General features: G+C 34.5%; 2 protein-coding genes across 14 annotated transcripts in view; one reads left to right on the forward strand and one right to left on the reverse strand.

The window, feature by feature from the left end:
* The window catches only part of TEX9 (testis expressed 9), a 216,698-nt gene that overhangs the window by 168,862 nt on the left and 21,795 nt on the right, over positions 1–26,041 (forward strand). For 7 of the 11 annotated variants that reach the window (XM_034938815.4, XM_055099057.2, XM_008953193.6 and 4 more), the window contains 2 exons: positions 15,445–15,579; positions 16,170–17,918. The exons of 2 other annotated variants lie outside the window; for them this stretch is intronic. In XM_034938815.4, the coding sequence (XP_034794706.1) occupies positions 15,445–15,579; positions 16,170–16,247 (213 nt within the window). In that variant the 3' untranslated portion in view covers positions 16,248–17,918. Of the gene's footprint in view, positions 1–15,444; positions 15,580–16,169; positions 17,919–26,041 lie in introns of those variants that run through there. 2 more of the 11 variants (XM_063596667.1, XM_014341518.5) reach the window with 2 other exon arrangements.
* The window catches only part of MNS1 (meiosis specific nuclear structural 1), a 53,405-nt gene that overhangs the window by 429 nt on the left and 26,935 nt on the right, over positions 1–26,041 (reverse strand). The window contains exons 8-11 of one of the 3 annotated variants that reach the window (XM_063596665.1): positions 21,939–22,196; positions 19,173–19,298; positions 16,893–17,000; positions 4,474–15,501 (exon numbers count right to left, since the gene is read on the reverse strand). In XM_063596665.1, the coding sequence (XP_063452735.1) occupies positions 16,908–17,000; positions 19,173–19,298; positions 21,939–22,196 (477 nt within the window). In that variant the 3' untranslated portion in view covers positions 4,474–15,501; positions 16,893–16,907. Of the gene's footprint in view, positions 1–4,473; positions 15,502–16,537; positions 17,001–19,172; positions 19,299–21,938; positions 22,197–26,041 lie in introns of those variants that run through there. The other 2 variants (XM_034938807.3, XM_063596666.1) reach the window with 2 other exon arrangements.

Raw genomic sequence — 26,041 nt, forward strand, 5'->3', positions numbered from 1 at the left:
TTTTATCAGGTGCCCATATTATATGTCAGACACTTTTCTAAGCTCTTAGAAAAAGTTGTTTAAAAAAAGTATCTTTTGTATCTCAAGTCTTTTATTCTTCTCTGAACCTCAGTTTTCTAATATATAAAGTAAGGCTCTATTTTACAGGGCAGTGGTTCTCAAACTTGAGCATGTATCAGAATCTCTGGGAGGGCTTGTTAAATCACATTGCTGGGTCCCATCCCCAGAATTTCTGATTTAATAGGTCTGGAGTGAGGCCTGAGAAATTGCGGTTTTAACAAGTTCCCAGGTAAATTATTGTAAGGATCACCGTAACTCCAGTGTCTAGCCAATGCTTGGCATAGAATTAGCATTCGGTGCCTTAAATATCTGTTGAATAAATGAAAGTTCAAATACCAATGTTCATGAAACCCCTTTGTACCTTCTATAAATATTGGTTACTTTTTGGTTCTGTATTGACCTGAAAGGGTAATAAGTGATATTACCTATTTAATAATTTTTTATTTAATTCTATTTAATAATTAAATATTTAATATTTAATAATTAAATATTTAATATTAAATATTAAATATTTAATATTTAATAACAAATATTTAATATTTAATAATTAAATAATTTAATATTTAATAATTAAATAATTTAATTTAATTTATGTAATTATTAAATAAATTAAATTATTTAATTATTAAATAAATTAAATTATGTAATTATTAAATAAATTAAATTATGTAATTATTAAATAAATTAAATTATTTAATAATTAAATAAATTAAATTATTTAATAATTACACAATTTAATTTATTTAATAATTACACAATTTAATTTATTTAATAATTACATAATTTAATTTATTTAATAATTACATAATTTAATTTATTTAATAATTACATAATTTAATTTATTTAATAATTACATAATTTAATTTATTTAATAATTACATAATTTAATTTATTTAATAATTACATAATTTAATTTATTTAATAATTACATAATTTAATTTATTTAATAATTACATAATTTAATTTATTTAATAATTACATAATTTAATTTATTTAATAATTTAATTATTTAATAATTAAATATTTTAATTTATTTAATAATTAAATATTTTAATTTGATAATTTATTATTTAATAATTAAAACAGATTTAATAATTAAAACAATTCTGTTTAATAATTTAAACTATTTAATAATTAAAAATTTTTAATTGTGGTAAGCTAACACATAAGATTTACCTTCTTAAACATTTTAAGCATATAGTTCAGTAGTGTAACATAGATTCACACTGTTATACAACCTATCCATGAACTCTTTTCATCTTGCAAAAACTGAAACTCTCTACCAATTAAGCCACTCCCCATTTCCACCTCCCTCTAGACCCTGGCAACCACCATTGTACTTTGTCTCTATAAATTTGACTGCTCTAGGAAATAAACATCAGTAGAATTATACCATATTTGTTTTTCTTTAACTGGCTTATTTCACTTAACATAATGTTAAGTGACTCTCACAATTAAAACAATATTTAATAATTTAATCATGACTTGGATAATGAAATTAGGAACCACCTTCATTATATACACAGATAATACATTTTGGATTAAGTTAGTAACACTTAACAGGAATAGACTGAAAGTGACCTTGATACATCCTCTAACATGTTTGAGAGGCAAATATGTACCATAGTGATTACAGAGTTTTAAGATGTCGTCTGTGAGATAGTTTGTTATATGGTCAGGTCATTTTCATATTCAGGGGCCATCAATGATGGCATAACTGAGATTTATTAATAGAAGTTATTAAATGAACAAGTTAGGAAGTCATCTTTATAGACTCACCAGTAATTAGCATGTTATTCGAGTATTATTTCCAATTTGGTGCATTTTAAAGGGATTTTGAAGAAAATGAAGAATAACGACCTAGGTATCAGGATTTCCTAATTGTTGTAGATTTGACCTCTATATTGTATTAGTTCACATATTAAGAAAACAGAAGGAAAATGGTTTCATGAAACAGATGACTCTCCATATTCTAGCCAGCCATTTTGTTTTATTTTGTTTTAATTTTTTTTTAGGTTTGTGGGTACATGTGAAGGTTGCATAGGTAAACAGGTGTCATGGGGGTTTGTTGCACATATATTTCATCACCTAGGTATTAGGCCCAGTACTCAATAGTTATCTCTTCTGCTCCTCTCCCTTTTTCCACCTTCCCCACTTCAAGTAGACCCCAATGTCTGTTTCCTTCTTTGTGTTCTGTAAGTTCTTATCATTTAGCTCCCACTTATAAGTGAAAACAAGCAGTATTCGGTTTTATGTTCCTACATTAGTTTGCTAAGGATAACTGCCTCCAGCTCCATCCGTGTTCCCACAAAAAACATGATCTCGTTCTTTTTTATGGCTACATAGTATTCCATGGTGTACACGTACCACATTTTCTTTATCCATTCTGTCATTGATGGGCATTTAGTTGATTCCATGCCCTTGCTATTGTGACTAGTGCTGCAGTGAACATTTGTGTGCATGTGTCTTTATGGCAGAATGATTTATATTCCTCTGGGTATAATACTAATAATGAGATTGCTGGGTCCAATGGTAGTTCTGCTTTTACCTCTTTGAAGAGTCACCGTACTGCTTTGCACAATGGTTGAACTAATTTACACTCCCACCAAGTGTATAAGTGTTCCCTTTTCTCTGCAACCTCACCAGATCTGTTATTTTTTGACTTTTTAGTAATAGCCATTCTGACTGGTGTGAGGTGGTATTTAATTGTGGTTTTGATGTGCATTTCTCTGATGATCAGTGATATTGAGCTTTTTTTTCATACTTGTTGGCCACATGTATGACTTCTTTTGAGAAGTGTCTGTTCTTGTCCTTTGCCCACCTTTTAATGGGGTTGTTTTTCTCTTGTAAATTTGTTTAAGTTCCTTATAGAAGCTGGATATTAGACCTTTATCAGATGCATAGTTTGCAAAAATTTTCTCCCATTCTGTAGGTGGTCTTTTTACTCTGCTGATCATTTATTTTTCTGTGCAGAAGCTCTTTAGTTTAAGTAGATCCCACTTGTCAGTTTTTGCCTTTGTTGCAGTTGCTTTTTCTGTCTTTGTCGTGAAATCTTTGCCCGTTCCTATGTCCAAAATGGTATTGCCTAGGTTGTCTTCCAGGGTTTTTATAGTTTTGGGTTTTCCATTTAAGTTTTTAGTTCATCTTGAGTTGGTTTTTGTATAAGGTGGAAGGAAAGGGTCCAGCTTCAATCTTCTGCAAATGGCTAGCCAGTTATCCCAGCACCATTTATTGAAGAGGGAGCCCTTTCCCATTGCTTTTGTCAGGTTTGAAGATCAGACGGTTGTAGATGTGCGGCCTTATTTATGGGCCCTCTACTCTGTTCCATTGGTCTATGTGCCTGTTTTTGTAACAGTACCTGTTTTTGTACCATGCTGTTTTGGTTATTGTAGACTTGTAGTATAGTTTGAAGTCACGCAGTGTGCCTCCAACTTTGTTCTTTTTGCTTAGTATTGCCTTGGCTATTCAGGCTCTTTTGTGGTTCCATGTGAATTTTTAAATAGTTTTTTCTAATTCTGTGAAGAATCTCACTGGTAGTTTGATAGGAATAGCATTGAATCTGTAAATCGCTTTGGGCAGTATAGGCATTTTAATAAGTGTTCCTATCAGTGAGCATGGGATGTTTTTTCCCGTTGTGTTTTCTCTGATTTCTTTGAGCAGTGTTTCGTAATTCTCATTGTAGAGATCTTGCACCTCCCTGGTTAGCTGTATTACTAGGTATTCTTTTTGTGGCAAGTGGGGATGGGATTGCTTTTCTGATTTGGCTCTCGGTTTGGCTGTTGTTGGTATATAGGAATGCTAGTAATTTTTGTACATTGATTTTGTATCCTGCAACTTTGCTGAAGTTGTTTATCTGCCAAAAGGAGCTTTTGGGACAAGACTATGGGGTCTTCTAGATATAGAATTATGCCGTCTGCAAACAGATAGTTTGACTTCCTATTTGGATGCCCTCTCTTTATTTCTCTTGCCTGATTCCTCTGGTTAGGACTTCCAATACTATGTTGAATAGTGTTGAGAGAGGGCATCCTTGTCATGTGACAGTTTTCAAGGGAATGCTTCCAGCTTTTGTCCATTCAGTATAATGTTGGCTGTGGGTATGCCATAGATGGCTCTTATTATTTTGAGGTCTGTTCCTCCAATATCTATGTTATTTAGAGTTTTTAACATAAAGGGTGTTGAATTTTATTGGAAGCCTGTTCTGCATCTATTGAGGTAATCGTGGTTTTTGTCTTAATTCTGTTTATGTGATAAATTGCATTTATTGATTTGTACATGTTGAACCAACCCTGTATCCCAGGAATGAAGTCTACTTGATCATGGTAGATAAGCTTTTTGATTTGCTCCTGGATTTGGTTTGCGAATATTTTGTTGAGGATTTTTGTATCAGTGTTCATCAAGGATATTGGCCTGAAGTTTTCTTTTTTGGTTGTCTCTCTGCCAGGTTTTGGTATCAAGATGATGCTGGCCCCATAGAATGAGTTGGGGAGGAGTCCCTCCTCAGTTTTTTGGAATAGTTTCTGTAAGAATGGTACCAGCTTTTCTTTGTACATCTGGTAGAATTTGGCTGTGAATCCACTGGGTCCCAGGCTTTTTTTGATTGGTAGGCTATTTATTACTGATTCAATTTTGGAGCTCATTATTGGTCTGTGTAGGGATTCAGTTTCTTCCTGGTTCAGTCCTGGGAGGGTGTACATGTCCAGGAATTTGTCCATCTCTTCTAGGTTTTCTAGTTTGTGTGCATAGAGGTGTTCATAGTAGTTTCTGATGGTTTTTATTTCTGTGGGGTCAGTAGTAACATTCCCTTTGTCATTTCTAATTGTGTTTATTTGAATCTTCACTCTTCTTTACTAGTCTACGTAGTGGCCTATTTTATTAATTTTTTCAAAAAACCAACTCCTGGATTCATTTGTCTTTTGACTGGTTTTTCATGTCTTGATTTCCTTCAGTTCAGCTCTGATTTTTGTTATTTCTCATCTTCTGCTAGCTTTGGGGTTGATTTCTTCTTGCTTCTTGAATTCTTTCAGTTGTGAAGTTACGTTGTTAATTTGAGATCTTTCTAACTTTTTGATGTGGGCGTTTAGTGCTATGAATTTCCCTCTTAACTCTCCATTAGCTGTGTTCTAGAGATTCTGGTATGTTATATCTTTGTTGTTATTTTCAACTTTTTTATTTCTGACATAATTTCATTATTTACCCCAAAGTCATTGAGGAGCGTGTTGTTTAATTTCCATGTAACTGCATGGTTTTGAGTGATTTTCATAGTCTTGACTCCAGTTTATTGTGCTGTGGTCCAAGAGTGTGTTTGGTATGATTTCGGTTCTTTTACATTTGTTGAGGATTGTTTTTTGTCCAATTATGTGGTCAGTTATGTGCCATATGGCACTAAGAAGAATGTATATTGTGTTGTTTTTGGGTGCAGAGTTCTGTAAAGGTATCATATCCATTTGGTCCAGTGCTGAGTTTAGGTTCCAAATATCTTTGTTAATTTTCTACCTCGATGATCTGTCTAATACTATGGCGAGTTGAAGTCTCCCACTATTATTGTGTGAGAGTCTATGTCTCTTTGTAGGTTTCTAAGAACTTGCCTTATGAATCTGGGTGCTTCTGTGTTGTGTGCATGTATATTTAGGCTAATTAGGTCTTATTGAATTCAACACTTTACCATTACATAATGCCTTTCTTTGTCTTTTTTGATCTTTGTTGGTTTGAAACGTTTTGTCTGAAATTAGAATTGCAACCCCTGCTTTTTTCTGTTTTCTATTTCCTGGTAGATTTTCCTCTATCCCTTTATTTTGAGCTTATGAGAGTCATTAAATGTCAGATGGGTCTTTTGAAGACAGCATACCATTTGAGTCTTGCCTTTTTATCCAGCTTGTCACTCCATGCCTTTTAAGTGGGGCATTTAGACTGTTTATATTCAAGGTTAGTATTAATATGTATGGATTTGATCGTGCTGTTGTGCTGTTAGCTGGTTATTAGGTTGACTTGTTTGTTGTTTGTGTAATTGCTTTACAGTGACATTGATCTGTGTGGTTAAATGTGTTTTTGTCTTAGCTGGTAGTGGTCTTTGCTTTCTATGTTTAATGCTTCTTTCAAGAGCTCTGGTAAGGCAGGTCTGGTGGTAACGAGTTCCTTCAACATTCACTTATCTGAAGAGGATCTTATTTCTCCTTCACTTAGGTAGCTTAGTTTGGCTTAATATGAAATTCTTGAGGGCTTTTTTTTTTCTTTAAGAATATTGAAAAATTAGCTGGGCGTGGTGGTGGGCGCCTGTAGTCCCAGCTACTTGGGAGGCTGAGGCAGGAGAATGGCATGAACCTGGGAAGCGGAGCTTGCAGTGAGCCAAGATTGCACCACTGCACTCCAGCCTGGGTGACAGAGCGAGACTCTGTCTCAAAAAAAACCAAAAAACAAACAAACAGATGTGATCCTTGTAGCTGTGCACCTATCTTATAATGAAATTGAATGTTTAGATAATCCATGAAGCAACACCTAGATAATTATCGAATTTAGATAATCTATCAAAGCTAAGGTGCAACTGCAATAAATGCTGTGGAAAGTATATGGTGCTTTGAGCAAGTAACCAAGCCAATAAATGCCTTTTTAAAAAAGATCCAATGAGCATTTATTATAACACAACTGGCTACTATAGTTCTTTTGCATTTCCATGTAAGTTTTTAGAATCACATTTGGAGTTTTGATAGGCATTGTGTTGAATCTATAGATCAGTTTTGGGAAAATTGACATCTTAATAGCGTCTTTAAAATCATGAATAGAGAAAATCTGTTTATTTAAGCCTTCTTCAATTTTTCCAAGCAGCTTTTATATATATATAGTTTCCAGAATACAGGTTTTACACATTTTTTTTCAAACTTATCTCTTAGTGTTTCCTTTTTTTGATGTTATAAATGTTCTTTAAATTCCAGTTTCCCATTGTTTGTTGCTATAATGGAGAAATACAATTTATGTTTGCATATTGAGTCTATATCCTCAACTTTGCTGAACTCACTTATTCTAGAAGCCTTAGGATTTTCTACAGACTTTTTCTGTAAAGGACCAACTAGTAAATGCTTTGGCTTTGTGGGCTACATATGGTCCCTTGTGTATTCTTCACTGGTTTTCTTTTTTAAAATTTATTTAACACCTTCAAAATAAATCATTTTTAGTTCACAAGTTTTAGAAAAACGGACTGCAATTTCCTGAGAGATCTTACTAGGAATGGATGTTGAATTTTGTCAAATGCTTTTTCCCTTATCTATTGAAATTATATTTTTCTTTTTTTAGTCTTTCAAATGTTAAAACAACCTTGTATTCCTGGGATATATTGCACTTGGTGATGGTGTGTCATTATCTCTTTTATATATTATTGGTTACTTTTTTGTGAATGTCTGTATACATGGGAACATAGTGCTAGTCTGTTTAGTCTGTAGTCTTGTTTTAGTTTTCTTATACATTATTTTCATCTTTAGGTTTTTTGGTTTGAATTTGTTTTGGTTTTGGTTTCAGGGTAATGCTGCCTTTATTAAATGAACTTCCAAATCATTCTTCTGGAGAAGGTCAACTTTCAGATAAGTTTTTGTAGGGTTGGTATTATTTTTTCTTTGAATGTCTGGTAGAGTCCACAGGTAAAGCCGTCTGGGCCTGAGGTTTTCTTGTGGAAAGATTTTATACTTCAAATTCAATTTCTTTAATAGATACAGAAGTATTCTTTATAGAGGCTATATTTTATTGTGTTTTGGGTGCTTACATCTGTCAAGGAATCTGTTCATTTCGTTTATGTTGTCAAATTTACTGGCATACAGTTTTTTACACTAGTTCCTTATTGTCCTCTGAATATTCCTCCTACATTCCTGTGGGTCATTCCCCCCTCTCATTCTTGTATTGGTAATTTGTGTCTTTTTTACTTTTTCTGATCAGTCTTAACTAGAGGTTTACTAATTCTGGTTTTATTGATTTTCCTCTACTGATTTTTTATTTTTTTATTGATTTCTGCTCTTCTATTTCTTTCCCTCTCCTTACTTTTGGGTTCAATTTGTTCTTTTTCTCTTTTCTCTTTTTTTTTTCTCCCCTAGACAGAGTCTTGCTCTGTTGCCCAGGGTGGAGTGCAGTGGCGCAAACTTGGCTCACTGCAACCTCCGCCTCCCAGGTTCAAGCGGTTCTCCTGCCTCAGCCTCCTGAGTAGCTGGGATTACAGGCCTCTGCCACCATGCTCGGCTAATTTTTGTATTTTTAGTAGAGATGGGGTTTCACCATGTTGGCCAGACTGGTCTCGAACTACTGACCTCGTGATCTGCCCGCTTTGACCTCCCAAAGTGCTGGGATTAAACAGATGTGAGCCATCACGCCTGGCCTCTTTTTCTAATTTTTTAAAATGGAAGTGGAGACTGTTGATTTGTACCCTTTCTTCTTTGCTAATATAAGCATTTAAACACTGTAAATGTTTCTCTATGAATTTCCTTAGCTACTTCCCACCAAATTTGATTTTTTGTATTTTCATTTTTATTCTATTCAGAATACTTTCTAGTTTTCTTTTTTATTTCCTCTGAGCCATGACAAACTTTACAAGTTTGTCATTTCATTTTTCAAATACTTAGGGATTTTCCCCAGATACCATTCTTACTGATTTTTAATTCCATTGTGGACAGAGAATGCATTTGGTTTTATTTCAATCACTCTAAATTTATGGATACTTTTTTTTGGCCCAGAATATGGTTTAAATTGGGAAATATTTCATGTGCCCTTGATAGGAATGTGCGTTCTGTATTTGTTAGGTGGAGTATTCTATAAATGTCAATTATGTCAAATTGCTTGATAGTGTTGTTCAATACTTCTGTATCTTATGTATTTTCTGTGTCCCTGTTCTATCAATGATCAAGAGAGGGGTACTAAACTCTGAATAGAACTGTGAGTTTGTCTATTTTCCCTTTCAGTCTTAACAATTTTTGCATCATGTATTTTGAGACTTGGTTATTAGCTATATTAATACCCAGTATCTAAGAAGATTGTTAAATCCTCTTGAATGAATTGACCTCTTATTATTTATTTATATTTATTTTTGTTCCTGCATTCTGATACAGGTTGGGTATCCCTTATCAGAAATGCTTGGGACCAGAAGTGTTTTAGAAATGCTACAGTGGACATTTCATCTTTGAGAATCATGTCAGCACTCAAAAAGTTTTAGATTTTAGAGTATTTTGGATTTCAGACTTTTGGATTAGGGATACTCAACCTGTATTACCTTTGTTTGATATTCATGCAACTCAAGCTTTATTTTAGTTCGTGTTAGCATTGTCTTATCTTTTTCCATTCTTTTATTTGTAACTCCTTTGTGTCTTCTCATTAGCAGCATCTAGTTGACTTTGCTTTTTAAAAAAATCCAGTCTCCAGAGTGTGATGTTCCCCTTCCTGTGTCCATGTGTTCTCATTATTCAATTCCCACCTATGAGTGAGAATATGCGGTGTTTGGTTTTTTGTTCTTGCGATAGTTTGCTGAGAATGATGATTTCCAATTTCATCCATGTCCCTACAAAGGACATGAACTCATCATTTTTATGGCTGCATAGTATTCCGTGGTGTATATGTGCCACATTTTCTTAATCCAGTCTATCATTGTTGGACATTTGGGTTGGTTCCAACTCTTTGCTATTGTGAGTAGAGCCGCAATAAACATACGTGTGCATGTGTCTTTATAGCAGCATGATTTATAGTCCCTTGGGTATATACCCAGTAATGGGATGGCTGGGTCAAATGGTATTTCTAGTTCTAGATCCCTGAGGAATAGCCACACTGACTTCCACAATGGTTGAACTAGTTTACAGTCCCACCAAGAGTATAAAAGTGTTGTGGGGAGGGGGGAGGGGGGAGGGATAGCATTAGGAGATATACCTAATGCTAAATGACGAGTTAATGGGTGCAGCACACCAGCATGGCACATGTATACATATGTAACTAACCTGCACATTGTGTACATGTACCCTAAAACTTAAAGTATAATTTAAAAAATAATAAAAAAATTTAAAAATCCAATCTGACAGTCTCTTTTTAATTGAGGTGCTTACACCATTATATTTAAAATGATTAATAATATGGTTGGGATTAAGTCTATTAGCTAGCTGTTGTTTTAGTTGGCCCGTATGTTTTCTTTCCCTTCTTTTTGAATTGCTTTTTTAAAGATTCCATTTTATCTCCTTTATTAGCTCATTATCTGTACTTCTTTGTATGCATTTCAGCATTTGTTATATATATGTTTATCACTGTATACCTCCAAGTAATATAGCATTTTATGAATAATTTAAGAGCCTTTTAGCAGTATACTTCCATTACCCCCCACCCTTTCTGCTATTGTCATATGTTTTATCTATAAACTCTACATTGTTAATTTAAAATTTTTTAATTGTGGTAAGCTACACATAAGATTTACCTTCTTAAACATTTTAAGCATATAGTTCAGTAGTGTAACATAGATTCACACTGTTATACAACCTATCCATGAACTCTTTTCATCTTGCAAAAACTGAAACTCTCTACCAATTAAGCCACTCCCCATTTCCACCTCCCTCTAGACCCTGGCAACCACCATTGTACTTTCTGTCCTATAAATTTGACTGCTCTAGGAAATAAACATCAGTAGAATTACACCATATTTGTTTTTCTTTAACTGGCTTATTTCACTTAACATAATGTTCTCAAGGTTGATCAAAGTTGTAGCATGTGTCAGAATTTCATTCCTTTTTAAGGCTTAATAATCATTGTATTTACATACCACATTTTGTTTATTCATCCATCAGTGGACAGTTGGGTTGCTTCCCAACCTTTTGGCTAGTATGAGTTGCACTGTTTTGAACAAGGGTATACAGATATCAATGTCTCCTAGAGAAAAGTGAAATGCTAGTTCCTTGATGTGTAAAGTCAGGTTGATTTGAAATCTTCTTTCCTAATGTAAGCATTTACAACTACAAATTTCCCTCTTAGCACTGCTTATACTCTGTCCTATAAGTTTTGGTGTATTGTAGCTTTGTTGTCATTTGCCTCATGATATTTTCCAATTTGCTTTGTGATTTCTTCTTTGACCCCTTGGTAGTTTGAGTGTTTTGTTCAATCCCCACATATTTGTGGATTTTCCAGTTTTCCGTCCGCTGTTGATTTCTAGTTTGAATCAACTGTGATTGGAAAATATACTTTGTATGACTTCAGTCTTATAAAATGTGGGGAATGTTCCATGTGCACTTGAGAAAACTGTATTCTCTTATTTTTTTCATTAACATCTTATTGAGATACAATTCATATACCATGCAACCCACTTAAAATATACAAATAAGTTTGTTTTTAGTAGTCACAAAGTTGTGCAACCATCACCACAATCAATTTTGCAATTTTATCACCCCAAAAAGAACGTCTGTACCCATTCACAGCCACTCTATATTCCCCCAACACCCTGCACCACATTCTAGCCCTAGGCAACCACTAATCTACTTCCTGTCTCTCCATATTTGTCTGTTCTGGTATATGATTATATTTTTTCTTTATTATTTCAATCGTTTTGGGGGAACAGGTGGTGTTGGTTACACAGATAAGTGCTTTAGTGGTGATTTCTGAGATTTTGGTGCACCCATCACCCGAGCAGTCTATACTGAACCCAATGTGTAGTCTTTTATCCCTCTCACCCTTCCCCCACAAGTCCCTAGAGTCCATTATATCCTTCTTATGCCTTTGTGTTAGAGGACTACTCTTTATGTCTCTTAAATCTAATTGGTCTATAATGTTGTTCAAGTCCCTTATTGCTTTATTGGTCTTCCATCCGGTGATTCTATTGATTATTGGAAGTGGGGTATTGAAGTCTACTTTTACTATAGAGTAGTCTTTTCTCCAAGTCTGTCAATGCTTGCTTCATATATTTAGGCACTTTAAAGTTTGGTACATATATAATTGTATCTATCTTCTTGCTGAACTGGCCCTTTTGTTTGGCCCATATGTTCTTATATAATGTCCTTCTTGGTATGTTTTAACAGTTTTGACTTAAAGTCTATTTTGTCAGATATTACTGTAGTCACTCCTGTGTTCTTTTGGTTACAAAATTTCAGATTATCTTTTTCCATCTTTTTACCTTAAACCTATGCATATCTCTGGATCTAAAGTTAGTTGCATGTAGATAGCATATAGTTGGATTTTGGTTTTTAAAAATCCATTCTTCCATTCAATTTATTTTGGTTAGGGAGTTTTGTCCATTTACATTTAAAGTTTTTGGGAGGTCTGTTGCTATTTGTTCACAATTTTCTGTATGTCTTGAGGACTTTTAGCCTCTCATTTCCTTCCTTATTGCCTTATTGTTTAGTTGATTTTGTGTAATGATGCAACTTCAATCGTATATAAAGACTCTACTCCTTTTCAGCCCCTCCCCTACCTTGTGTTATTGTTGTCACAAATTACATCTTTAGGTTATGTACCCATTAACAAAGATTTATAGTATTTTTTATGCTTTTGTCTTTTCAAAAAGAATGAAAAGTGAAAGAATTAAAAGTGAAAGAATTAAAAGTGAAAGAATGAAAAGTGAAAGAATGAAAAGTGAAAGAATGAAAAGTGAGTTGTCAACCAAAATTAAAATAATACAGGCCTTTATATTTGTCCAAATATTTACATTTACTGGGGAATTTCATATTTGCATACAGCTTTGAATTATTGTCTAGTATCCTTTTGTTTCAACTTGAAGGATTTTCTTTAGGATTTTGTAGGGAAAATACAGTGGTAATGAAGTTCCTCAGCTCTTATCTAGGAATGTCTTAATTTCTTTTTCATTTTTGAAGGACACTGCTGGATGTAGTATTCTTCTAGGTTTTTTTCTTTCAGCCCTTTAAATATATCATCCTACTGACTTCTGGCCTGTAAAGTTTCTGCTGAAAAATCTGCTGATAATCTTACAGATGCTCCCTTGCATGTGATGAGCCATTTTGTCTTGTTGCTGTCAAGATTTTCTCTTTGTCTGACACTCGACTGATTAAAATGTGTCTTGCTGTGGGTCTCTGGGTTTATCCTACTTGGAGTTCATGGAGCTTTTTGTATTTGTGTATCCATTTCTTTCCTTAAATTTGGCCATTTTTCAGCTATTACTTCTTCAAATAAGTTACTTGTCTCCTTTTCTATCTAAGATTACGCTAATATACATATTGGCCCACTTGATGGTCTCCCTTAGCTGCTGTTCACTTTTCTTCATTCTTTTACTTTTGGCTCCTCTGACCTGCTCATTTCAAATGACCTGTCTGAAAGCTCACTCATTCTTTCTTATACCTGTACAGCTCTGCTGTTGAACCTTTCAAGTGAATTTTTCCATTCAGTTACTGTATTTTTCAGCTTTAGAATTTGTTTGTTTGGTTCTTTTTTGTAATTTTTGTTGATAGCCTCATTTTATTAATATATAGGTACCCTGATTTCATTTAGTTGTCAATATTCTCCTTCCGCTCATGGAGCATATTTATGGCAGTTATTTTAAAGTCCTTGTCAAATAAGTGAGAAGCCTTTGTTTCTTTAGGATACACTTCTGGATATTAATTTTGTTCCTTTAATATGGTCCATGTTTCCCTGTTTCTTTGAATGTCTTGTGATCTTACATTGAAAAACGGGTGTTTGAAAAAACAGCCACTTCTCCCAGTCTTGCAGACTGGCTGCATGCAAGCAAAGACCTTCACTAATCAGCATGGTGTAAAGTCTTGAGGTCCTCTCAAACCTTTCTGGGGATGTGTCTTTCCTGGGCCTGTGTGTTTTAATTCCAGTTTTCCATACACACGGCTTCTTTTAAATGTCCTAATTACCTAAAAATCTCACTACTTCTTCTCACAGATTTAGATCCTGTATTGTATTCCTCTGCCCATAATTTTTTGCCACCAGGTTCCTGCAGTTCTGTGGACTCACTGCACCTCTCACATTCAGTGGTACCAACCACCTGTTTCCACAGCTTCCAACCTGATATCCAAATGATGCAGCTGTTCCCATCAGTACTGAGTCAGGCAAGACAGATAGCAGTCCCTCAGGCAGGCCCCAGAAAAGCCAGAATGTTGCAAGCAAGTCTACTCTTTTCCTTCCATTCCAAGGGAAGAACTGGGAATTGGGTGGCTTCTTCCTGACTGTGCTGTGCCAGGGAGGATGTGGGTAAAGGGTGAGCAAAACACCATGACATTTCCTACTGCTTTGAGTATGGCCTTTTCTTAGTTAGGCAGTCTCTTGGTTGCTGCTGCTGACTGATTGGTTTCTAGAGCTCTCCCAAAGCTATTTATTTTGGTCTGTGTATCATATAGTCAGTCTTTTAATGGGGAAGCAAAGGCCTGGAGCTTCCTAATCCACCATTTTGCTGACAACACTCTATCTTTTAAAGAGGTGTTTTTTTTTTTTTTGAAAAGGTATATATATATATGTATATATATATACACACACACACACACGTATGTATACATAAGATTACACATTACTATTTCTGTTTTTTTTTCTCCATCTTTTTTATGTGTGTGTACAGAGATTCACATTTCCTTCTGGTATCATTTTCCTTTTGTATGAATGACTTCCTTTAACATTTCAAGTATAGATCTTCCTATACGTAATGATTTCTACTGACCCTTTTTCTGCTTTGCCCAAATTGCTAAAGAGCTTATCCAGTCCATTTTTACCAAGATTACAAACTTGGTCTCCCGCTTGTCATGGGAAGTGGGTAAATTCTCTGCTTAGCTAAAGGCCACAGCCATTTCCTTTCACAGGTACCTAGGAGTCTCACCCTCTAAATGGTATTTAGATGTCTGCCAAGCATTTGAGGGAAATAAGTATGCATGTTTTGAGGGCTCTGTTTTTCTAGAATTTTGTACCACCTTGGCAGCCCTGCTCTCTGACTCCTCAGTCCAATAAGACTACTACTTTTTGCTTGAGGTCTTACCTCTGTGAACCCACGAACTGGAAAGTGCTTTTAGAAGAAGCTAGTTGAATGTGGATCTCAACCAGTATTTCTGCTCTTTCAAGGATCATATCGCTTCCAGTTTCTACTTATTATTGATTACTCATCTACACCTTCAAATATATTTTTAAACGTTTTAAAAATATGTTTTCAAATATATTTTTGAAAATTCATAAATCCAGAGTTTATGTTGGTTCAATACAAGCTACTTTGCCATTACTGGAATTAGAACTGAGTTATTTTAAAAACATTTTTTAAAAATGGGAAATACCTGAGCATGACTAAAAGCTATCAAATTCCAGTAATTCGATAATGGAAAGCAATTTTTATCTACAAAAATTTTATATTTCAGTTTAAGAAAGTACTTTTTATTACTGTTGTGATGATAGTCTATAATTCTTTCCATTGAGAGGCTGTATATTAAAAATATATGGCACTTTTTTTCCCTTTTGTAGGACATAGCAAATGAAGAACACAAAAAAATTGAAGTGTTAAAATCAGAAAACAAGAAGCTAGAAAAACAAAAAGGAGAATTAATGATAGGGTTCAAGAAACAGTTAAAATTAATTGATGTTTTAAAAAGGCAAAAGGTGAGTCTATCATTAAAGTTAAATCATCATATTATTTGTAACTTTCTTACTAAAAAATTTAGCATTTTTCACTTTAGGTATGTTTTTGACATCTTTACGCATGCATACATACATACATTTATAGTGAGATATATGTGTCATCTAAGCAAGTGGATATTTTCACATAAGTAAGTTAGTGTAGAAAATGGGACTGGAAAATACAGTATAGGTACTTCTCAACTACAGAAAGTACCAAATTAAAGAATGACTATTAGGGGACTGTTTGCCTCTTCAAACCTTAGAGTGAACATCACTTCCAAACCACTATTGCTGCTTTCTCTAAAAATTCATAGTTCTGACACTTTCCTTCTTTGCAAAGGTCAGGTATTTACAATATTATAGAATTATTATTATCTTAAAAGTAAGTTGGTTCAATACTACTGTTGGACAATACCATTTCAAATATCATGCTTATTGGAATTAAGAGTATACATTCCTACAACAGAACTTATATTCTGACAATATATTATCCACACATTTTTACAAACTTCCTGTTGTTTGGTGGCCTACTCTTAATACTAAATCAGACAATATTGATTTTTTTTTAACAGATGCATATTGAAGCTGCCAAGATGCTATCTTTCACTGAGGAGGAATTTATGAAAGCACTTGAATGGGGAAATTCATAAGTGATCTACTTCAGTTAGTCTCTATGACAGTATGTGATGGATACCCATTTTACTTATTGTAGTGGTTTGAATTATTTTTATTCTTCAGAAGTAATATATTTGATTATGAAATCAAAATAATTTCAAAGAATTCCCTTTTTAGATTTAGGAGATTAGCTATTAGCTCTTTTTGAGTTGTTTTTTAAGTTCTTACTTAGCGTGACAATTAAGCACATCAGATAATAAAATTCTTGACTCTTTTCATTTATAATTCTCCTCCCTTACAGTAGACCAAAAAAGATGCTTTAAAAGAAAATTCCAAATATTTATTTCCCTGGCTAAATCAAGTAAGTAAAGTTCGTAAACACAGACAGAAGGCAGTTCACTTTGGGGTAGAGTTCTGTATTAGTCAAGGTAAATATACTGTCTTGAGGATGGGGATGCAAACAGTGCTCTGTAGTGTTGTAGAAATCGGATTTTGAAATTATCAGTACAAAAATAACAGCTTGATTAAAATTAATTTGTATCTGATAATTGTTTACAAGTTATGAAATTCAGTGATGATTTACAAAATCCAAATAGACAATGGATACCTAATGCCACTGAACTGTAAAACAAAAGTTATGCTGACATCTAGTGGTAACATACAAAAAATCTATGCTTTACCCAATTTTGATGATATCATTTCTCTTCACAAATTTCACTCCTTTGTTGATATACTTTCCTGAACTCTTCACCAAGCAGATCAATATCATCCTCTTTTTTAAATACTCCCTACGAGAAAAATATTTTGTGGGTTACTTTTGAATACCAGAATATTTCACTAAATGCTTTTAAGACTGACAGACATAAGATTAGTAAAGTTATCTCCAAGGTAATGAAATCTATTTAACAGATTAATGAAACTTTAAAAAAATCAATACTTTTCAAAAAATAAGACTTTACATATATATTGAATATTCCTAGACTGACCCAATTTTCTGATTTATCAGATCTAGTGTAGGAGCTTTTCATAGGAATCTGAGCTCTTCTACAAGTTCTACTGCTTGGATTACCTAGATAGGAAGGCACTTCATCTATACTGTACCCTACCCTTTTCTTTAAATAGCTCTATAATATGATATAATGGTGAGCTTCAGTAGATTCATGCATGGGATTAGTTCTTCATGCCTCAGTTCTATGGCTAATTAGCAAACAGTCAATCTTGCAGAAAAGAATCCAGGTTTGGAGTTAAGCCATTTAAGCAAACCCTTTGGAATTCTTCACTGTTCTATTTTTCTTTTCCCCTACAGTATACTGCAAAAGGCTCTTTAAAACAAAATTAAATATTTACTTAAATTGCAATCTAAAGAATTTTAGGGATAACTGAAGTCATTTGGCGCCATTAGGACCTAAAGGATAAAGGTCATTTTTGGATATCAAGTTTATTAATCCCTCCTGCTGCCTCCACAATTATTTCCTCTACAAAAATATCAAATCCCAAAGAAAGACATTCCTACAATTTATAATTTATTTTATGAAATGTATTAATTACATATGGATTTTATCATTAATACATCATTTTGTATTCCTTAATCCTTTCTAACCAATTAGACTATCAAGTCCTGTGGCCAGGCAGTAATTACCTATATATCTTTTTCCTTCCTTAGCACCAGAGTGAATATAATAAAATAAATATGCACTTGATTCTACTGAATAAAATATGAAATGGCATTTCTATAGCTGAAAGATGGTGATCTTATTTATATGAGTCTAGATGTTTATGTGGCCTATGAAACTGTTATTACTTTTTTAAGACAAGACGGGGTCTCACTCTGTTGCCCAGGCTGGAGTGCAGTGGCAAGATCATGGGTCACTGCAGCTTCAACTTTCCAGGCTCAAGCAATCTTCCAACCTCAGCCTCCAGAGTATCTGGGACTACAGGCGTGCATCACCACATCCAGTTAACTTTTTATTTTTTGTAGCAATGGCATCTCCCCATGTTTCCCAGGCTGGTCTTGAACTCCTGGGCTCAGGTGATCCTTCTGCCTCAGCCTCCCAAAGTGCTGGGATTATAGGCATGAGTCGCCATGCCCAGCCAGTTACTATTTTATTTGAAGTCACAGTGTGTCTCAGGTATACATTAAAATTCACTATCTTCTGGAATTCTAAAAATCAAATTTAACTAGTTATAACTTCCTACTGTAGAGCAGATCTGTCTCAAGCTCAGTTCAACCATGTGCCTATTACTGGTGTTACCAGTGACAATGTTTTCATACACATTCTCATCTTTGGCATGTAAGTACTACAGTTCTAGGGTAGTCTCAAGCTCAGTTCAACCATGTGCCTATTACTGGTGTTACCAGTGACAATGTTTTCATACACATTCTCATCTTTGGCATGTAAGTACTACAGTTGTTCTAGGATAGCTTTAGATTTCCTACACTAAAAGGGGAGAAAAGAAACTCTAAAATACAAACTCAGGCCAGGTGTGGTGGCCCACCCAGCACTTTGGGAGGCTGAGGCAGATGGATCACCTGAGGCCAAGAGTTCAAGACAAGCCTGGCCAACATAGCAAAATCCTGTCCTTACCAAAAATACAAAAATTAGCTGGGTGTGGTGGCAAACGCCTGTAATCCCAGCTACTCAGGAGGCTGAAGCAGGAGAATCACCGGGAGGTAGAGGTTGCAGTAAGCTGACATCTTGCCACTGCACTCCAGCCTGGGCGATAAATAAGGTACAAATTCAGTAAATCAAGCTCATACATCTAATAATGTGCTAAGACCAATCATTTTAGATATACTGAAATGGGCCCAAAGAGGTTCAGTGCCTGGACAGGAGGATCCCATTGCTGCTTCATAACCAAGCAAGAAGTGAGCAAAACCTAGGCACTCTAAAATCCAAATACCATGTTTTTTTCACTATTACAGGTCATGAAGATTACAACTTGAGATAAATCTCACTTACTTTAGGGAGATAGCCTAGTAAGTTTGTAGCATGCTCTTTAAGAAGTTTTAGCCTTTCTTCTTCAATAATTGCATTAATAAATCCTTGCCGCCTTTGCTGCAACTGCCACTCTTCTAGTTCACGTTGCTGGAAATGCAGATCAAATTTTGTTATCACAAAGTACATTAATATTATACAAAGTTTTCAAATAAAACTACTCATGCAATGAATTAGATAAAATTGATGAACTATTTATGACACTAAGTTCAAAAGATTGTAGATAATATATATTTTTAAAATATATACTTTATGTCTGTACACATATCTATGTATTTTTTACTGTCATTATTCCTTTAAAATTACAAGGAGGCAAACAAATATTTTCAGGAAAGTGTCTTCATTACCAAGGGAAAAAATATTCAAAGGAGTGACTGCCTAATACAGTAAATATTTACTGAATGCTTACCATATACCAGATGCTGAAGAGTTTACAGTGTAAAACAAAAAATAGTGAATAAAGAAGATCAGAAATATCTAAAGGATATTTTCATATATATATATAAAGATGATATGAAGCATGAGAATTCCACTAGTATTTCTTAGGAAAGAGCTCACTCTTAAATAATCACATCAAAATTCTGGGCCATATAGAAAAGATGACTTGAACTACGTGAAAGAACAGTAATCTACTAAGCCACTGTTAATTTGAGACTGTACTTGCATTCAAACCTAATTCTATCTTAATTCATCCATTCCTTATAAAGAGGAGATACAGGAAAGTTCTGTAATGTTACAGGGGAAAGCAAACTTGATACATTTTTGTCCAATGGTAGAGTCTACTTTGGGCTAATGCAGATTTTCCTAAGAAGGATCTGGCAGGCCACATTCAATGTTTATCCTAAAAAGAAAAATTTATAGTAAATTAAATTGTTTAGGCAGTTACGAAATCAACTTATCCATTTAGGACAAATTCTGAATAGCTTTGGTGTAGGAAACTACCTCCTGGGAAGTTTCAGATTTTGTCTGACCATATGATTTTCGTAGAGGTAGACAGAATTACAGATACCTATTTAGGAATGTCTCTGAAATCCAAAAAACATGGTTAGACCTTATAGGATTGTATAATGAGTTTCATCACGAAGATCTGTCCTTGACTTGGGGCCAGAACAAAAATGTTGCCCAATCAAACGGACAAAACTAAGCCGACAGCTTCATATTGGGAACATTTATAAGTCTTTAAAAATTAAGACAAAAATTATTTGTATAAGTATCTATGCATTAGGTGGCTTTATCTGATTTCCATTTAGTTTTTAGTCTGATTTCTAGTTAGTTGTCTTGCTAACTTTTCCAGGAGCTTTCTCCTATCCAAGTACTAACCAGGCCTGATCCTGCTTAGCTTCTGAGAACAGATGAGCTCCAGTCTGAAATATAACAGCACTTGTATTCCCATGAGTTTCTCATATTTGAAACATCTGCATTATTTTGACTCCCACTTTGTATAGTTTTAAAAGAAGTCATGTAAGTCTCACTTAGTCTTCCTTAAATTCTTCTCTTCCTACCGATTTTCAAAACACCTACATATTATCCATTTGGTTCTTAAACCACAAAATCTAGTGAGACAATATAAGTATTTAGTTTTACGGATGAGACATAAATAAATCAATGTATCCAAAGCCAAAAACTTCATTCCCTCTCCAACACTTAAATCTACATTTCCAACTAGTAATCTTCCCCTGGGCCACCAAATCATTTTGGGTGGACAAAATAGAATTATTTGCCCCCTCAAAATCTATTTCTTTTCCTCTATACTCTTTCCTTAGGATGTCACCCAGTCACCCATTAAAGATAGAAGTGATATATGGACACAGGGAGAGGAACATCACACACCAGGGCCTGTCGGGGGGTGGGGGAGACAAGGGGAAGGGAGAGCATTAGGACAAATACCTAATGCATGCAGGGCTTAAAACCTAGATGACGGGTTGATAGGTGCAGCAAACCACCATGGCACATGTATACCTGTGTAACAAACCTGCATGTTCTGCACATGCATCCTGGAACTTAAAATAAAAATATTAAAAAAATAATTAAAAAGATGGAATGACAGTATTATTTATTAGTGGTAGCCTTAAGTCTTCTCTCACCCTAGATCTCACTGGTCACCAAGCCCCATCAATTCCGTATCCTTAACATCTCTCGGGTGGATCCCTTATCCATTTGCATGGGTTTCACCACTTGTCACTGGGATTATTATAATAACTTACTTACTGATCTCCCTATCTCCGAGCTTACTCATCTCTTATCTACCTTCAATGCTCTCACTTGAATCGTCTTTCAAAGTGCAGATCTTAATATACAGCTTTTCAATCTTCAGTGGCTTCCCTTAGAAAAGCCCACCTTCTTAAAATAGCATGCAGGGTGTTCATGATCTGTTTCTCTCTCTGCCATACCAAAACATCCATAGCTCTATAACCTATTATCACATGTACATGACATATTTATAATTATTTTTTATATATTTTTCTTAACCAAGACCATAAATTCATAAGTGACATGGACTTAGTTTTATTTACCTTTTATGTTCTCAATACCAACCAGTGTTTAGCACATAGAAAGCATCAATAAATATTTTCTAGAAGCAAAAATGGTCAGAAAATTTATATATATATATTAGTAAACATACTAACATTGTCTGGCATATAAAGCTTCTCAGTAAATGTTTAGTGGATGATAGATGAGCTATTGCTGTTTAATGATAATGACCAAAAAAACCCCACAACTTTTTCTTACTTTGTCTGCAAGGAATTGTTGGCGACGCTCTTCAATAAGTTTTTCCACAGCCCTCCTGTGTTCCAGCTGCTTCATTCTTTGTTTCTGAGCATTCATTAATTCTATTCGATCATCCTCAGCAAATTTAGCTAGCATAGTTTTTCTAAAGTTCTCCTCTTCCTCTTTTGCAGCCTGTAGCACTAATTCCTTCAAGGCCATTTGTTCTTCAAAATCTTGCTTCATCTCTTTTTGCTTTCTCAATTTCTTTTCTGCTTCTTCCTAAACAATACAGCTGAAGGTTAATTTAGTAACTATTTCCTTACACCAGATTTATAAGGAAGAGTGATAGAGTTTGGTTAAATTTAGTATTACAATATGAAATCATACAAACTGAAAAAGTAAGGCTTTTCATGATAACTTTGTCCATCCCTTTAAAACTAGCTGGATAAAGAATATGCTTACATTTGGATTGTTTTCTGTTACTCATGAACAAATTTTAATTTATATTTACCATCTTGTTTCTCTACTCAGAATTAACATGTAACTGCTTTGAAAAGAGCTGTTACAAAAGCCTTTTTTGCACACCTGAGTTTATTCATCTAAAGTCTATGGTAACTATGAATCATTCTAGAATCTTGCTTACAAAAGCTGTCCAAACCACCCATAAGTATTTTTCAGTTTCCAACTTCCTCCTCAAAATCAAAGCTGCACTTACCCATCTCTAGTCTTCTAATATTCCCTTCATTCTCCAAAATTCTCTAAAATTTAAAAACAATTATCTAGCAATGACAATCAGTACTTCTTTAGGGAAATTCAAATATAGTTGGAACAGTTAAGTCCTTTCCTATAAGCTTTTATTTTCTGAACATTTTATTATGAAAAATTTCATACATACTAAAAAATATAATTTTACAATGGTCACTCAGTTCTAAATAATTCATGGGCCAAAGAGGGAATGCCAAGGAAAATAAATACATTGTAGTTAATAAAAGTGAGACAGCAAAATTTGTGAGATGCTGCTAAAACAGTTCTGAGAAACATTTATAGCACTAAATGGATACATTTAGGAAAATGTATATATATAGCACTAAATGCATGTATGTAGGAAAAGTCTCAAATCGATAATCTAAGCCCCCACTTCAAGAACCTATAAAAAGAACTGTAAAGTAAACCCAAAATATGCAGAAGGAAAAACATAATAAAACTGTAGAAATCAATGGAATTAAAAATAGAAAATAGACAATTATTGGTGAAACAAAAGGCTGGTTCTTAAAAATTATCAGTGAAATGGACAGACCTTTAACAAGGCTGACCAAGAAAAAAAAATGAATGAATAAACAAATAACTAATATCAGGAATAAAACATAGGATATCACTAGAGACCCTACAGACATCAAAAGGATAATACAGGAATACTACAAATTATTATACACACATAAATTTGGCAACTTAGATGAAATGGATCACTTCCTTGAGAAACACAAGCTACCAAAACTCACCAAATATGAAATAAGGTAATCTGAATAGTCCTATCACTATTAAGGAGATTGAATTAATAACTTAAAATTCCTCCAAAATAAAACCCCAAGTCAGGATGGTTTCACTAGAAAATTCTATCAAATATTTAAAAAATTAACATGAATTCTACACAATCTCTTCCAGAAAACAGAAGAGGAGGAAACATATCCCCATTCATTTTATGAAGATAGTATTACCCCGCTACCAATATAAAAAATTACAGACCAATATTCCTCGTGAATATGGATGCACAAATCCTTAACCCAATATTAGAAAAATAGATCATACATTAAAAGAATTATTCACCATGACCAAGTAGTGTTTATTACAGGGATGCAAGACTGGTTCAATACTCATAAATCAATGTAATATACTTGGTTAAAGAAGAAAAAGTCATAATCATATCAGTAGAAAAAAGTGTTTAACCAAGGATATCCAGGAATTGAACTCAGTTCTGCACCAAGCAGACCTAATAGACATCTACAGAACTCTCCAGCCCAAATCAACAGAATATACATTCTTCTCAGCACCACACCGCACTTATTCCAAAGTTGACCACATAGTTGGAAGTAAAGAACTCCTCAGCAAATGTAAAAGAACAGAAATTATAACAAACTGTCTCTCAGACCACAGTGCAATTGAACTACAATTCAGGATTAAGAAACTCACTCAAAACCGCTCAGCTACATGGAAAGTGAACAACCTGCTCCTGAATGACTACTGGGTACATAACGAAATGAAGGCAGAAATAAAGATGTTCTTTGAAACCAATGAGAACAAAGAGACAACATACCAGAATCTCTGGGACACATTTAAAGCAGTGTGTAGAGGGAAATTTATAGCACTAAATGCCCACAAGAAAAACCAGGAAAGATCTAAAATGGACACCCTAACATCACAATTAAAAGAACTAGAGAACCAAGAGCAAACACATTCAAAAGCTAGCAGAAGGCAAGAAATAACTAAGATCAGAGCAGAACTGAAGGAGATAGAGACACAAAAAACCCTTCAAAAAATCAGTGAATCCAGGAGCTGGTTTTCTGAGAAGATCAACAAAATTGATAGACCGCTAGCAAGACTCATAACAAAGAAAAGAGAGAAGAATCAAATAGACGCAATAAAAAATGATAAAGGGGATATCACCACAGATCCAACGGAAATACTACCATCAGAGAATACTATAAACACCTCTACACAAATAAACTAGAAAATCTAGAAGAAATGGATAAATTCCTGGACACATACACCCTCCCAAGACTAAGCTGGGAAGAAGCTGAATCCCTGAATAGACCAATAACAGGCTCTGAAATTGAGGCAATAATTAATAGCCTACCAACCAAAAAATGTCCAGGACCAGATGGATTCACAGCCGAATTCTACCAGAGGTACAAGGAGGAGCTGGTACCATTCCTTCTGAAACTATTCTAATCAATAGAAAAAGAGGGAATCCTCCCTAACTCATTTTATGAGGCCAGCAGCATCCTGATACTTTGGTCGTCTGTCATCCTGACAGAGACACAACAAAAAAAAGAGAATTTAAGACCAATATCCCTGATGAACATTGATGCAAAACTCCGCAATAAAATACTGGCAAACCAAATCCAGCAGCACATCAAAAAGCTTATCCACCATGATCAAGTGGGCTTCATCCCTGGAAGGCAAGGCTATTTCAACATACACAAATCAATAAACGTAATCCAGCATATAAACAGAACCAATGACAAAAAACACATGATTATCTCAATAGATGCAAAAAAGGCCCTTGACAAAATTCAACAGCCCTTCATGCTAAAAACTCTCAATAAATTAGGTGTTGATGGGACATATCTCAAAATAATAAGAGCTATTTATGACAAACCCACAGCCAATATCATACTGAATGGGCAAAAACTGGAAGCATTCCCTTTGAAAACTGGCACAAGACAGGGATGCCCTCTCTCACCACTCCTATTCAACATAGTGTTGGAAGTTCTGGCCAGGGCAGTCAGGCAGGAGAAAGAAAGAAAGGGTATTCAATTAGGAAAAGAGGAAGTCAAATTGTCCTTGTTTGCAGATGACATGATTGTATATTTAGAAAACCCCACTGTCTCAGCCCCAAATCTCCTTAAGCTGATAAGCAACTTCAGCAAAGTCTCAGGATACAAAATCAATGTACAAAAATCACAAGCATTCTTATACACCAATAACAGACAAACAGAGAGCCAAATCATGAGTGAACTCGATTCACAATTGCTTCAAAGAGAATAAAATACCTAGGAATCCAACTTACAAGGGATGTGAAGGACCTCTTCAAGGAGAACTGCAAACCACTGCTCAACGAAACAAAAGATGACACAAACAAATGGAAGAACATTCCATGCTCATGGATAGGAAGAATCAATATCGTGAAAATGGCCATACTGCCCAAGGTAATTTATAGATTCAATGCCATCCACATCAAGCTACCAATGACTTTCTTCACAGAATTGGAAAAAACTACTTTAAAATTCATATGGAACCAAAAAAGGGGCCACATTGCCAAGACAATCCTAAGCCAAAAGAACAAAGCTGGAGGCATCACGCTACCTGAATTCAAACTATACTATAAGGCTACAGTAACCAAAACA

Source organism: Pan paniscus, chromosome 16, assembly GCF_029289425.2.
Source record: "Pan paniscus chromosome 16, NHGRI_mPanPan1-v2.0_pri, whole genome shotgun sequence".
Classification (NCBI taxonomy): Eukaryota; Metazoa; Chordata; class Mammalia; order Primates; family Hominidae; genus Pan; species Pan paniscus.